General features: G+C 37.5%; 1 protein-coding gene across 1 annotated transcript; it reads right to left on the bottom strand.

Moving 5' to 3' along the window:
• On the bottom strand, window positions 1-15,050 carry LOC141437226 (uncharacterized). Its single transcript, XM_074100481.1, has 13 exons — window positions 14,876-15,050; window positions 14,290-14,739; window positions 13,891-14,024; window positions 11,553-11,677; window positions 8,818-9,009; window positions 8,007-8,121; window positions 7,489-7,549; window positions 6,031-6,142; window positions 4,829-4,967; window positions 4,022-4,150; window positions 2,895-3,055; window positions 1,432-1,571; window positions 1-400 (listed from the first exon to the last, which is right to left on the bottom strand). Exons 1-13 carry the CDS (start codon window positions 14,982-14,984, stop codon window positions 60-62), a joined length of 2,208 nt encoding a protein of 735 aa, XP_073956582.1. The 5' UTR covers window positions 14,985-15,050; the 3' UTR covers window positions 1-59.
• Between the last annotated feature and the right edge of the window lies 1 nt (window position 15,051).

Raw genomic sequence — 15,051 nt, 5'->3', positions numbered from 1 at the left:
TTATTGATGGTATTCCTTACAAGATATTTTATTTGCTGAATCAAAAATCAAATTAAATGCTACCCAGTTCTTCTTTCACCTTTATTCAGTCTGGTTAACGAAAATTTCTGGTTTATTTCAAGTTTCATTTTTTCACTTTTTTTATCCTCGTCTTTTGCAGGAAACTCCAATTCTATACTTTCTTTTTTGTCAACAACGTAATCTTCAGGTATATTCTGTGCTGCTGTGTAATCTGCTGCCTGCTTATCGTCATTATCAGTTGCATCAGTGACCTGTTCAGGTTCAGAATTAGTGACATCGCCACCATCATCTGCTGGTCCATTCTCATTTTTAGACTCAACTGATTCGGAATCGTCAATGGTTTTGTATTTCGGATCATCTTTACCAATTAGATGCGTATCTTGAGACAAAATAAAATTAAGTTAATATACTTAGGTACACGAAACATATACGTTACGTAAAACGAAAATAGAAATATATTAGCCAAAGTTTACACGTAGGTAGTCATCAGATTACTTCTTAGTTAGGCACAGTTGCCTACAAAGAGATCGATACGGCTAAAATTACAATAACCTAACCTACTTAACTTATAATAGTTGAAAAACCTCCCGTTGTCATTTCAAAGTTCAATATCACAAAAACGGCTGACCATGAAACATAGCCAAGGACCGCCGCAGGAAAACTCGCTTTCACATAAAAAAACCGCATCGGAATCGGTTCATCCTTTCGAGAGCTACGATGCCGCAGATAGACAGCAGACAGACAGACATTGGCGGTAAACTTATAACACCCCACTTTTTGCGCGGATGATTAATATCACCCCTTTTTTTGCATCGGAGTTTAAAAAGCCTGATACCAAATACCGTACCTATTAACAGAAAAATTACTGATTTACGATAAAATACTTTCAGAACGCATTCATTAATTTTATATTTAAAACACATTTTTATATTAATCTCATGAAATAATTAACAATATATGGTAAACGTTCGAGTGCTCGTCACTGTCCCAATAGTTGGCATCTTCAATCTTATGTCAAGAGCACTCGGACGTTTACCTTAGGTAAGAACATTAATTCTGAGAAGTAACTCTACTCGGGATTTCGGTGATTGTCCAGAGAGTAGAAACAAGTTGTATAGCCAGCCCGACGCTGAATATTCAGTAGGTATGCAGTATTTACTTTTTTTACAAAAAAAATGCACTGTTGGGGTGTAGCAAATTTTAAATTAATTAACTATATACCTACATAATATATTATGCCACGTTAAACAAATTTATTTTTTAGGAAGACGTTTACATATTAACTAACACTTGTAATTAATGATAAGTAAGGTACACCTGTTCGTAACACATGTGCGGCAATAAATTATTTCATTTCATTTCGTTAGCTATATCCAAATTAAACTAAATATAAGTAAAGAAAATACTCACGACAACGGGCCAAGGAGTCGAGTTGCTGCATGTAGTGCATCAGTGTACTGCTCATAATTGACGAGATTTGGTTTTCCAGGATGTGTTTATACTTCGCTATATACCTGTTGGCAGGCCCTTCCACCACCAGCGACCGTGCTCTGCAAATTATCCAAATGTCTTATAATTATAATCATCATAATTATAATAACGAACTAAAACAGCTTTGCTCACCCACGACCTTAATGATAGCTACGTTTATGTAAGAAATGTATTCATGCAGTTTCTCCACCTCCACACTGTAAGAACACACAAATCACACAAACCCATCTATCACCACCACCACACTAACTGACGCGTTTCGAACTCAACCAGAGCTCATCTTCAGAGCAACAGCTGTTAGACTCGATATTAGTCTATGTAAACGTAACTAATCATAAGGTCGCGGGTGACCAAAGTATTTGTTCCTTGCTATGGACCTCCGCCAAGTAGGTAACGCCTGATTTAATAAATTGTCTTATAATAAGTTCATGGGTTATCATTCAAGATCCACATACTTTTTTTTGGGATTAATGGTCCTTTTGCTTTCGTTTACTTGTTTTTGGGTTTTTTAATTTTTGAGATATTTATGCTTAGCTATCCATTTCACATTTTTACTGATTCCGGGTTCTAGTGGCCGTTGTGTTTAATGTTGACTTTTTTATATGACAGGGGGAAAACGAGCAAGGCGGATGACCTGATGAAAAGCAATCACCGCTAAACATGGATACCTATTAAAATCGGTCCATCCGTTTGGGAGTTACGATGCCACAGACAAACAAACAGACATTGGTGTCGAACTTATAACACCCCTCTTTTTGCGTCAGGGTTAAAAATGTGTTAAATTTGAGTGCGCGCGTGCGTAGACCTCGTGTTCGCTAAAACAGGCCCTATGCCACGAAGTGCAAAACTCGAACTTCGTATGTTGCCGTCCCGCTGACGCTTATGTCATTTAATACGCGAGTGAAAGGGATGGTGCGATACGAACTTCGATTTGCGAGTTTCGTAGTAGCCCATCAGCTCAGCGCAATACTTAGATAGCCTGTGCCTTTTAATCCTTTAATTCCCACAAGATCGGGACATGATCCCAAAATTTCAGTTGCTTGGGTTAGAGATGTGAAATTTGACGTGGGTGTTTTTGCAACGTTGATGAAAACATCGATCCACGTTATTTTTGCGAAATTCCGGAATTCTTATAACTGCTAGATCTTAGAACGATTTTCGCGTGCAAAGTCGCGGGGGGAAGACTAGTTGTCCAACTCAGATCACAAATCTAACGTTACCTGCATTAGATCGAAGCCTAGCCCTATACGAAGTGCAAAATTCGAACTTCATATCTTGCCGTCCCGCTGACGCTTTTATTATTTAATACGAGAGTGAGAGGGACGGTACGATACGAACTTCGATTTTCGAATTTCAGAGTAGCCTCCCTGTGGTGGTCATACTTATCGAAGGGTGCCATCAAAACGTAATGCATGTCGAGGGTAGGAGAGTCCCTCACTGTCTTGAGGGCCAGGCGGGCAGTCAGCTCGTCTACATCCAGGACCAGCATCCCGAAGAGCGGCGGCAGTCCAGTACGAAGAAACATGTTGTATTTATATTCCACCTGTGAAACAGTTTCGCTTACATTTTTTTTTATTATGAGATTTTTATTTTTTATTAATAGTAGTATTACGAGCAAGCGGGTCATCTGATGTGAAATGATCACCACTACCCATGAGTATCAACTTCTCAAGGAGAGGCATTGGTCCGTTGCCAGCCTTTTAAGAAAGTATAAGCCCTTTTCTTGAAACCCCGATTTCATAGTTGTCCGAAAAAATTGCTGACGGAAGTTGACTCCACAATTTCACTGGACTTGGCAGAAAGTGCCGAAGGAAACGCATAGTGGTAGACCGCCATTCATCGAGATGGTGTCGATGACATTTTCGAAAGGTACGGAGGTCAAGGAAGGATTCAATGGGGATCAACAAAAGACTAACCTAAGCACCCCGCAGAGCCTAACGGGAGAATGCATGCCTCTCCCGGCTTTCCAGCAAATGGCTGTAGCAAAAATACTTGAGTAGATAAGAAAGCCCTCGAACCCTCTCCTCCTCGTAGAAAGCTCCACGGAGTTGGGGACGTCTAACAGTCACCCATAATCCATAATGGATTATTCCGGACCGCACTCCCCCATCTCCTATAAAGCACCTCATATAGCATTTTAAAACTAAAAAGAAATAATAAACAGCAAGGACCTAGTGACTTTCGCCCTTACTTAACCCCCCCCCCCTAAAATGGTCAGAACCTAGAATTTATGCAGGTTTGATAATAAGCGTGATGCTTTTGACTTTGTGGATATCCATCTGCCACGTCTGATTCTATAAGTTATCTATTTCTTTCAAGCCACCTTTTCTGCAAGCGACTTTTTTCACCTTCCATCTTGCTTTCTGCCAAGTTTCTTGCCGCGCATTCTTCTTGGCAATGATGGTCTTTCCGAAAGCGCTGGTAGTTTAAAAAAGTGACATGTAAGAGAACCCTTTGTAGCGTACGTCCTGAATAAAAGTTTTGATTTTATTTTTCATTTTTTTAATACCTTCAGGGTGCTGAAGCCCACTATAGTATCGAGGTGGCGAACATTTGCTCTGTCAAGTTTTCCTGTTGTCACGGAGCGTCGGAAAATAGTGTCCAAACCACGGATGATGCCGTCATACAGTGTTATCTCCTAAATTACAGAGAAAGGAAACATGTAATGGGGTCAAGTAGGTAAAAGTCCGTTAGGTACAGTCGCGCGCGAAGGATTGTTCAGTCACTTAATACTATTCTTAATTTAGCTGTGCAATAAATAAAATAAAAACCGTTTATTTCAGACGATGAGAACCATATTATGATAGTTATAAAGGTACTGGTAAGGTATGGTAATGCTACTCTGGTTTATTAATCACAATATTTACTACAAATAGGTACCTATGTATAACTTGGCTAAATTATGAACTGTGGCGAGTGGCTCAACCATCCCGGTTCGCCATGGTACCTAGATGATCAAAGTTGCCTTAAAAGCATTTATGTGCTTTGCTAAGCGTTGCAAAGGCTAGACGAGATTGACAGTCATCGCCAAGCATGCTTGTCATGTATCAACGCTCATGTTATCTCAATCGCTCATGTATTTAGTTTAAGTATGCTTGAAAAAAAGGCAAAATAACATATTTTTTATCAAGCATTAACAATTACACAGTTTGCTTGTCGAGACATCAAACTTCTGTCTAAGCGGTCAAAATTTGTCGTAGGTACCTATAAACTTTTAGGGCACTGTGTGAAAGTTAAGTGAACACTATAATGTGTGTTTGAATATGGACAAAAATAGTACATAATTGGGTGCGGATTGTAAAGAGACACAACATACCATTTCATTGACGCTGTATATCTTGAAGTCAGGGATCATGATGCTGGAAGAGTTCACTTGCCTCAACCGTTTACGCACTCCCTTTATGACGCTGTCTGCGAAACGATTTCTAATCATTGTCTTCGCGTTTTCATACGCTCTGTAGAAAAACAGCTCTATTTACTTTAAGTAATCTACTAACTATTAACTACACGTTTAATTTACATTAGCCATGTAATATTTATATTTTTGGTCACCCTATGAAATACAGGGTAGATAAAAATAGGGTAGGCAGAAAATTCGAAGTCGATTTATTCAACTCCGTTCAATACACGGAGTCACTTAAACGTATCCGTTAGAAAATACTGAGATACAGTATGTATATAGGTATACTGTATGTACAGTACAGTACAAGATACAGTGGTAACTTAAATAGTGAATATACGAGTATGTACTATCTTAAACAAAAGGTGGGTAATCAATCAATTTTGTTGATAAATAAATAAATAGTCGGGACACTTGACACCAATTGACCTAGTCCCAAACTTAACGAAGCTATGGGTACTACGTAGGCAACGGATAAACATACTTATATAGATAAATACATACGTTTATATCATTTTAAATACGCAAGACCCGAGAACAAACATTCGTATTATTCATACAAATATCTGCCCCAGCCGGGAATCGAACCCGGGACCTCAAGCTTCGTAGTCAGGTTCGCTAACCACTTGGCCATCCGGTCGTCAAAAATGTCGGTCGTTCGGTGATGCTCACGTTTATTTAGTTTTAAAATTCGGAATTCATTAAAAATGGCTTAGCTTTCGCCGTCTTCTTCAGTGGCGAGTGGCGTTACTCAGGTAAGCGGGAGTCCCGGTAGTGTGGCGCGTTGAGCGGACAGATGACGCGGTTAACTTAGGCGCGGTTATTAGTAAATCCATACTATATATATTTACTATACTATATTATATTAATATTATAAATGCGAAAGTGTGTTTGTATGTTTGTGTGTTTGTCCATCTTTCAAGCCGTAACGGAGCGACGGATCAACGTGATTTTTGGCATAGAGATAGTTTATGGGTCCGAGAGTGACATAGGCTACTTTTTATCCCGGAAAAATGCACAGTTCCCGAGGGAACAGCGCGCGATAACCGAATATCACGCGGGCGGAACCGCGGGCAAAAGCTAGTACATTAATATAAAAGTAAAATTAACTAACTCACTGATTTTGTGAATTCACACCAGTTCCAGGCAAATCGAAGTAAATAAGGAAGTCATTGAAATAGTCCTTCAGCCAATGGTCCAGGTCGTTCTGCATCCTTAGTAGATACGGATCTGGTCAAAACAATGATACATAACATATTATATACTTATGCGTCATCATCATTATCATTATCCTCATTTTATATTGTACGTCCAACTTCTGGCAAGGCTTGAAATGGGTTCAAAAGATTTAGTACCGGTATGTTCCGTCTCGTGCATACATTTATTTTACTTGGGATGTATAATGTAAGTTCAAGATTTGATTGGGCCAGATTTTACGTCCAGACTAGACTATAATATAAAAGTGAACCGCCAGTACGAGACGAAAAAAACGAGACAGAGCAGGATGGCGCTCTACAACACCATTTTGACACGTTTCTCCCAAACAACGCATTATTTCTCTGGAATTTTAAAGCAATTCGATTCTTTGATTCCCAAGGGGGAATCGCGAAAAACTTTAGAAAATATGATATTGGTTGTGTACATTTTGTATATTAAGCAAAATAAAATCACAAGTTCAAGGCAAAAACGTGCGATCTATTATCTATGCCAGTGTTGCCATTCAGGGAAAGAGAAACCTATTCATTATCCTGCATTGCAGTCTGTAAAGCTCTTTACCCATTCATTGCCGCGCGCCAGATTACGCTGGGCTTAGAGTCACGAAATTTGGTATGTAGATAATTGGAAGTCTGAAATAACAGATATGCTACTTTTATTCCAATATTCCACGGGATAGTTGTTCTTAACACAACACCTTAATGAAGATTACGATATAAATTTTGGGATTTCCCACAGGAATTTTGTAAAATCCCGGAATTTCAACTGTAACTACCAGATGGAATAGTTTACGCGTGCGAAGCCGCGGTTAAACTCTAGTAATATTATATTAGCCTATGTTTCTTTTCTAAACTTTGGTTTGTTGGTAAAAACTACCCAAATCAAATAATGAACATTGCATTCCAAGTGAAATAAATGCGTTGTGTAAATAATTGTACCTATTGTATTGTATAACTCTTTACTGTAACATAAAACATATGAAAATTACAGTTGACAAGAGATAGAGATGTACAAAGGCGAACTTATCCCTTAAAGGGGTCTCTTTCAGTTAGCCTTTGAACCTTTGAATTGTCTGTTTAAAAATAATTAATATTAGATATTAAGTAATAAATATTGTGGTAAGTATAGTATCGAGAAACAAGAAATTGTTATCTAAATTAATTTTAGAATGTTGCATGTTCTTGTAAATAAAATTTTAGAATTTTCTACACATCATATATATGTAGTCTTAATATTAGTGGCTCTCACTTCATATTTATGTTTATTATTATTATCATAATCACGTCATGCGTACGAAACGCGACGTCCGCCAAGTAGCAATGACTATAGACATGTTTTATTACATGCTCGTTTGTACTTACATATATTTGGTATATCTAATTTAACAGTCGTCATTGAAGCCGTGTTGTTTTCTTTCATATACTGAAAAAGACGAAATATTAAACGGCGCAAAAACGCGTATACAAGGTGTTTTAAATGTATCTGGAATATTTAAGCAGCTTGTTGAGTTTTCTCACTCAAAACTCCTGGAAAAGTCATAGGGATTTTTGATTTAAATCACCATCATCATCAGCTCGAAGACTTCGACTGCTGAACAAAGAGGAAGGCCCCTTAGAACACCACAATGAATGACAACTCATTACTTGCATACATACTGACATACAGCATATGTTTCGGCATATGTACGCAGTTCCAAAAATGGGTTTAAATTCGCAAATAAAACACTAGTCTGAAACCGCTCTACAGCGGTTCATTATTTCCATACGTAATCAAATCCGTGAGTGATAGTAGTCAGAGTACCAATTTACCCCGAACCAAATTGGGAATAATATGATAGTTATGAAACTATGTTTAGATAATTAGATGTTTAACGAATTACGCGCATAAGTATTCTCCGAGGCATCAGTTCCGAGATCACGTGCTCGACGTACAGTCTATCGTCGATTAAGCGATACCTGCCCTCCACGTTGTACTCGACGTCCTTTAGCAAGAACCTGTAAAGACATCATACTGTATATGACAGAGAGCAAGAATAAGCAGTACGATAGGTTATAACGTAATAACAACAAGGGACTACAGGAAATTTTGGCGAAGCACAATAAAATATAGTTTTTCGTAGAAATACTATGAAATACTACTTATAAGTACATACTATTTTTGCCAGCGCTATAAACAATACATTGATACGGGATCCTCGAAGAGCGAGTTAGAATGAGGGCTATCGTTTTTTGTCTTTCTAGATGGCGCCACTGTTGCGTGAGGTTTTTAAGTGTGGCTTTCAAAGTCTGTTATTATGGGCGTGAAAACAAAGTTTAAATAAAAATCATATTTAATACACCTTTAAACCGTACCATAAAAATATAGAGCAACCACGTGTTACGTAGTCGCGTTTTGTACGGAAAAAAGGGAGGACAAAAGTTTCCGAAAGACAAAACTGTCTCAAAACACAGACATTTATTGCCCCGTAACGCATAATTAGCATAATTAATTTCAGGTAATGAAAAATATTCACAAAATCATTCTAATTATAAATAAACCCGCGTAGCTCACCCAAAAACTATGAGATTTGACATTTCGGAGACCTCACGCTACACTAGCGCCTCTAGCGGCGAATTCATACGCGATAGCCCTCATTGGACTGGGCTGGCATATTTACATTATACTCGTATTATACACTTCTCTAAACTTACTCGAGTTCTCCGTATGTTGGAGTATAGTATAACGTGGAAGGCGAGCTGTAGGTGATGGCACGTTCATAGTCTCCCATCAGATGAAGGTCGTTGAGGGAGAAGCGTAGCGTCACCAACATGTTGCTCAGATCGTTTTGAAGGAAGTTGATGCGGAAATGCGTGTTGTTACGAAGCTTCATGCGGTGGAAAAACCTAAAAAGTCAATCAGGCATTATATTCATGAAGGTCCCTGAATCAAAACATATCATACAAAGATGTGACCCCCGTGGCGTGCAGTGCAGAGCCTACCCTCATGGCAGCGCTAGAGTACTGCTGGTGCTAGCGGGTGCGTGCGAGTGAAGCTACTGGCGCTGCCTGCCCTCACTGCACGCCACAGTGACCTATACCCTTAGTGTAAGTTTTCGGTTACAAAATACGTCTCGATCGCGTTCGCGTTAAAATCTCAATTTGTATGGAAACACGAACATCGCAAACGTTCCGCTAGAGGCGCTGTTCGTGTTTCCATATACATTGTTTTTTTTTCTCGCATTCAAAGTGAAAAGTAGAGTGTTTAACGCGACACTAAACAACCATAATGACACTCGAACTATAGCCACCTTCGCTCTGCTCGGGTGGCTAAACATCTCGTGTCATTATGGCTTGTTTCAGTCCCTTGTTGAACAATCTACTATTTTATTATCAGAAGGAGGAAAAAGAGAATACGGGTCAGTCATCTGATGGCGTGGTCTAATAAGTACTTATATTGCAAATGCGAAGATTGTAAATGAACAGGTATTTATTATCAACCCACGGCGTTTCATAATGAATTCCCTTGTCAAGAAAATGTGGCAATAACTTTTTCTCTGAAAAGGTTCTACAGTGGATCACGCACGACTCAGTTTCTTCGACAGCACCTAATTGCCTTTAGGCTACTTACTTAAGAGGCCTGCATGACTGGAATGTAATGGCTTGACCCAATTTTTTATCGCTCATCATAGGCATTCCTGCGCGCGCCTAATTTCGTCCGCCGGGTTTGATTGCCTACCATTTACGTTAACGAGATTACTATTGAATCCTATGAATGCTTTAGGTTTTAACGAATTGAGTAGTAGGCTATACATAGTTCACTGAAGAAGAATTTCAGCAATAAGAATATTGCGGCAAAAAGAATAAAGTTTTACAAGGGTAGAGTAGTATCTTTTGTAATTACATGATTACAGAATGCGGGCTAGCGCCAACAGCATCTTAAATGTGCTGGAGACAGGGTGGACTGTCTTTATATAGGCAACAATTTTATTTTAAATAAAAAATGTATATAAAACACTTTAGTTACAGAATTAAGTATCGCTCCCCCACACTCTGTTTTTATTTTATAGTAGCTTTTGCCCGCGACTCTGTCTGTGAAGAATTCGTTTATCACTCCCCGCGGGAATTGTGCGATTTTCCCGGATAAAACTATCCTTTGTTATTTCCAGGATATACAATTATCTTCATAGGTCTTCTAAATTGGTTCAGCAGTTTAAGCGTGACGAGGCGACATACAGTCAGAGTTGCCTGCGCATTTATAATATTAGTTTTTTTATTAATTGAAATAAATTTCACTGATCTATCGTTTTTTTTACCAAACACATTTAAACTGCCTCAAAACTTAACAACTCTTTGTAAAAATTGTACTAAGAGGTTTTCCTATTTCCCCATTCGATGTATACTCTTTCAAATAATTATTTGAGACAGGAACGAAGACCCTTACTAAAGTATTAATGACCACACAGATATTCATTTCGATTCTTGTTCGCAGCATTACTTGTAAATGAATTTGAATAAAGACGTTATCTGTCTCGGGGCCATTTCCGTCCCGAAAAAAGGTTTCTTATGACCGAGACCTCTCGCTCTCAACCTTATCTTGTTTCAATTGGGGGGCGATGTTGCTATCGATTAGTGTTACACAAAATATGGCCCACGCATTAACATTTACAATACCATTTTGGTGGACCATCAGACCAAACAAAAATAGATATGGAATAATTACGTAACGCGAACATTGCAAGTTATTATAAAAGCTTGACAAAGTCTTAAATAACGTCCAAATAATTATATTAAATATTATATGGTATTAACTAGCGATACGCGCCGGTTTGGCACGGACACAATTAACTGAAACTTACAGCGGCTTTAAGATCGCTGGTGAGCAAAGTAATTGTTTCAGTTTTTTTTTAGTTTTTTTGTATTTGTTGTCAGTTTATTGCAATACGGTATTTGACAACTCCTGATTTTGCCATATCTTAATATTATTATGCAAATATAGATACACAGATAGTGTTTAGCGAAGAGAAAATATAAATCGGTTGAAAATTGGATTTATAGTGATTTTTTGAAAAATCTATATACCTGTCTTTTTCTCAAACGCTTTTCTCTATGCAGCAAGTATGGCGGTACTGGCGTGTGACGTCACATGCCAGTATGTCTTTCTCTGTCTAATCTTGAAGTATCAAACCTTTATAACTTTGTTATTTGGAAAGGTAGTTTAAAAATTATTTTTCTATTCGATAACAGGCATTGTGTAGTTTTAATTTATAAAACATATACAAAATAGTCAAATACCGTATTGCAGAATGAATTTGAGAGGCTATTTGCTGTACGTTAGCTTAAAAGTTTTTAGTTTCTATTCGTAGAATTACTCTCAAATACTCTCTATTTATTTATGCAGATAAGTGTTTTAGATTGATGCTTATATTTGTATCCTTTTCAGATCTTACAGGACAGATTGAGGCATCCGCAACATGCAGTGACCACCGAGGTTGAGCCCGGCCGGGATCAAGTTAGAGTCGCCGCCGAAGTTCTGCAGCGCGCGCTCCGCTATCGCCCTTGTATTTAACATCGCCTGTATAATTATTAACATAATTTTAATAACATAAAAAGAGCAAGCAGGTTACTTGGTGGTAAAGTCCAACACACTCCAGACGACGGGTCCGGGTCGGAAGAGGGCCCGCGACGGGCGTATTTACATAGCGGTATATGGACGACATCATACCGATGGCGGGCGCGGGTCGTGTATCGCGCTGCCTCTTTTCAAAGGATGCCGCGTGCGACGGTTTTCGAAATTTGTTTCGTGTTTATATCGAAGCGCTGATCCGACCCGTACCCCTACCATGAGTTTACAGTGACCGTACTCGATAGCGACGGCGTAAATTATTTGTAGAGGCGCTGTACAATTCTCCATACAAATAATTTACGCCGTCGCTATTGAGTACGGTCACTGTAAACCCATGGTAGTGGTACCGGGTAATTATTTGAGGTGTAAGATAAATGTTACAGAAATATAAACACACATTTTGATGTGGTCTGTTTTATTTTTAACATAAGGATATGTACCGATAAGATGCTTTATATTATAAGAGATCGATAAAGTTTATTTTGGTTAAAAAAAGCAAAAATCCAATTTTAACGGTAACGAAAATGAGCACCGAGACCACGAAAAAGAACATTTTGTTTATTTTAAAATCTTATAATTGTACTATTTGAATGAAAATCCGATCATAATGAGAAAAAGAATAAGCATTATTTAATTAATCAGGTATCAACAGAAATAGACAATCGATATCTATATAAAAAAATAATTAAAACTTGACCACGAAAATGACGACTACAAATTGTCATTTTTGTAACCTTTTAAATACTATCTAGAAATTATTTAATTAAAGTAAGATTAATAACTTCAACTCACAAACCAAAACAGCTTTCAATACCTTCCCCCCGTGGTCTACGGTAGACCCGAACGAAATTATGTTACAACGAAACAACACAACAAAATGCTCCTCTAAATGACGAAGTTTTTTTTTAATATTTAGATATATACATTTCACACGTATATTCAGGGCAAAATAATTCTTGAACCTCTCGCCAGTTAACAAAATTGGCGTCGCACTGGTCATAATTCCTATAACCACACCTGGAGCAAATGTTGTTGACGGTCAACCATTCTTCATTTAAATCAATTAAATCAATAACGGCATAACCGGTTACACTGTAAAAAGCAGAAAATTCTATAAAAAGTGTTCTGTATTTTTTCTACTTGTAGGGAAATCATCTTTTCGTGTCTTTAATCAGTTTCGTAACCCATAGGACCACGAAATGATGACCACGAAATTGAAAAGTTCTTACTTTCGCGGCTCTGCAGTAAATATCCTATAGGTTTGAAGCAAATGAAATCAATATTGAATAACTTAACTGCAAATCACACAGCACCAGTAAAACATTATATTTATTTACCCAATACTCACCAAGTCGCAACCGTAACGAAAATGACGCTCGATCTTTGACGCAAATCTAACTTGAACCTTTATTACATTAATTATAGATAAATAATTATGGCTTGCGATAAACATATACGTCATATTTACGCAGTCTTATTTTCAAAGTTGCTTATAGTTAAAAAAAAATTTACAGGAGGTTTGACCTCTTTTTTTGTTTAAAATATTACTTAATAAGTTGGCTACGAAAATGACGGTGTATTTTGGAACAACGGGAAATGTAGAAAAAAATAGTCTTATCAATGTTAATTTTTTTATGTTGCATGAATGGTATATCAATTATGAACATTCAATCCATTTTTAAACAGCAAGTTTTTCTATACCTTGTATTTTTTACAATACTACAAAGTAGTTAATCCGAATGACCACGTAACTGACTTTTTGCAGAAAAATTTAAATTGTGGAAAAAAAGATAAAATAGAATAAAATGTATTTACCACAAGTTTCAGTGATAATATCTTAAGCAACTTAAAAACAATAAACGATATATTTCTAATTTTATAACTGAAAAATTTGAGTCTGAACACAATTGAACCTCTCGAAATAATAACCCTAACCGCTCTGTGTGAATACTGCACGCGGTTCACGCACGGAAGCCTCCCGACCGGCACAGCTCTCTGTGTGACCCATATAACCAGTAATAACTCCAAGTATTCTGAAATATCTTCTAATTGCGCATGCGCCCTACCATAGCTATAGTTATAGGTGACATTGTATGTAACAAAACTATGGTTTGTGATCATTATTCTAATTTATTCATTATCTTCTTTTATAGGTCCTTTACTACAAGGGTCATCTGAATTAGAACTTCGTAGTAGCCCCCAGGACGGACTAAGGGCATATCGGCTTCGAGTGCCAAGCACGCGACTATGCATATCGGCTCGGCTAGTAATTTACGTAGCTTTAGCAAGAACTTTACTAACGGAAAACGATTCCAATTCTTATTTCCATTCAAAAACGTGCTCCAGAACGTTCCATTCGAACATAATCCAAACGAAATATTTTTTTTCGGTATTATCTGCTTCGTACTACTAGGTACTTCGTACTAATAGGTACCGAAGCTGTTGAGGTTGAGGACTAACTTTAATCAGGTAATACCTATTTTGCGCGGCGAACTTAACTTGAGAATAGGCTATATGACAATAAATATCTTTAAACCTAAACCAAGTAAGTAATGACTTACCATCTAACTTGTCCATTTTTATGAAATGCGCATGTGCTTCTATCGGGAACCAGCAATTGCCTGTTCTTTCGCGATTCACCTTTTCGTCATCTGCTACATGGTTCTCTTCATCTTCTGATACGATAGCACCTTCTGCTGATTTCCCATCTTTTTTTTCTATATCTGGTGCAGATAATTCACCATCGTTGTCCATTTTGTCCGGTACAGATTCATTTTCTAATACGGTAGCACCTTCTGCTGATTTCCCATCTTTTTTATCTATTTCTGGTGCAGATGATTCACCATCTTTGTCCATTTTGTCAGGTACAGGTGATTCATCTTCTAATACGGTAGCACCTTCTGCTGATTTCCCATCTTTGTCTGTTGCATTTTGTGTCATTGTGTCTTTATCTCCTTTATCTACACTTTCTACCTCTGAAAGTAAAACTGGCTTCCCTTGAACAGTATTATCTAAAAAAAAATAACTTATTGAACACTAACTATTAGTATGTTCTATTTTTCTAAATCGGTTTAGATTAGTCTTAGTCTAGACTTAGTCTCTTTTAGTTTATACTTAGTCAGCAAGTACCTTATGAAATTAACATACCAGTGTCATCAATTCGCCTGTGTAAATATTTACATTGAACTAAATGTATGCAACTAAAAATAAAAATCCAAAACTTAACATTTCTGTACTTCATGGCTGTTTCGAACATTATTTCTTTTCCAAATCGAAAAGCTGTGTTGAATATCCTATTACTTCTTATCGAAAATTGATTGTAA

This window comes from Choristoneura fumiferana, chromosome 17 (assembly GCF_025370935.1).
Source record: "Choristoneura fumiferana chromosome 17, NRCan_CFum_1, whole genome shotgun sequence".
Classification (NCBI taxonomy): domain Eukaryota; kingdom Metazoa; phylum Arthropoda; class Insecta; order Lepidoptera; family Tortricidae; genus Choristoneura; species Choristoneura fumiferana.
Note: the sequence above shows the minus strand (reverse complement) of the source record. Positions and strands in the feature narration are given on the sequence as shown.

Coding starts and splice junctions, on each gene's coding strand:
- LOC141437226 (XM_074100481.1), bottom strand. CDS start 14,984: ATGTTCGAAACAGCCATGAAGTACAGAAATGTTAAGTTTTGGATTTTT. Junction 4,968..6,030: donor GGTGTGAATTCACAAAATCA/GTGAGTTAGTTA, acceptor GTTTTTCTACAG/AGCGTATGAAAACGCGAAGA. Junction 4,151..4,828: donor TATACAGCGTCAATGAAATG/GTATGTTGTGTC, acceptor TCTGTAATTTAG/GAGATAACACTGTATGACGG.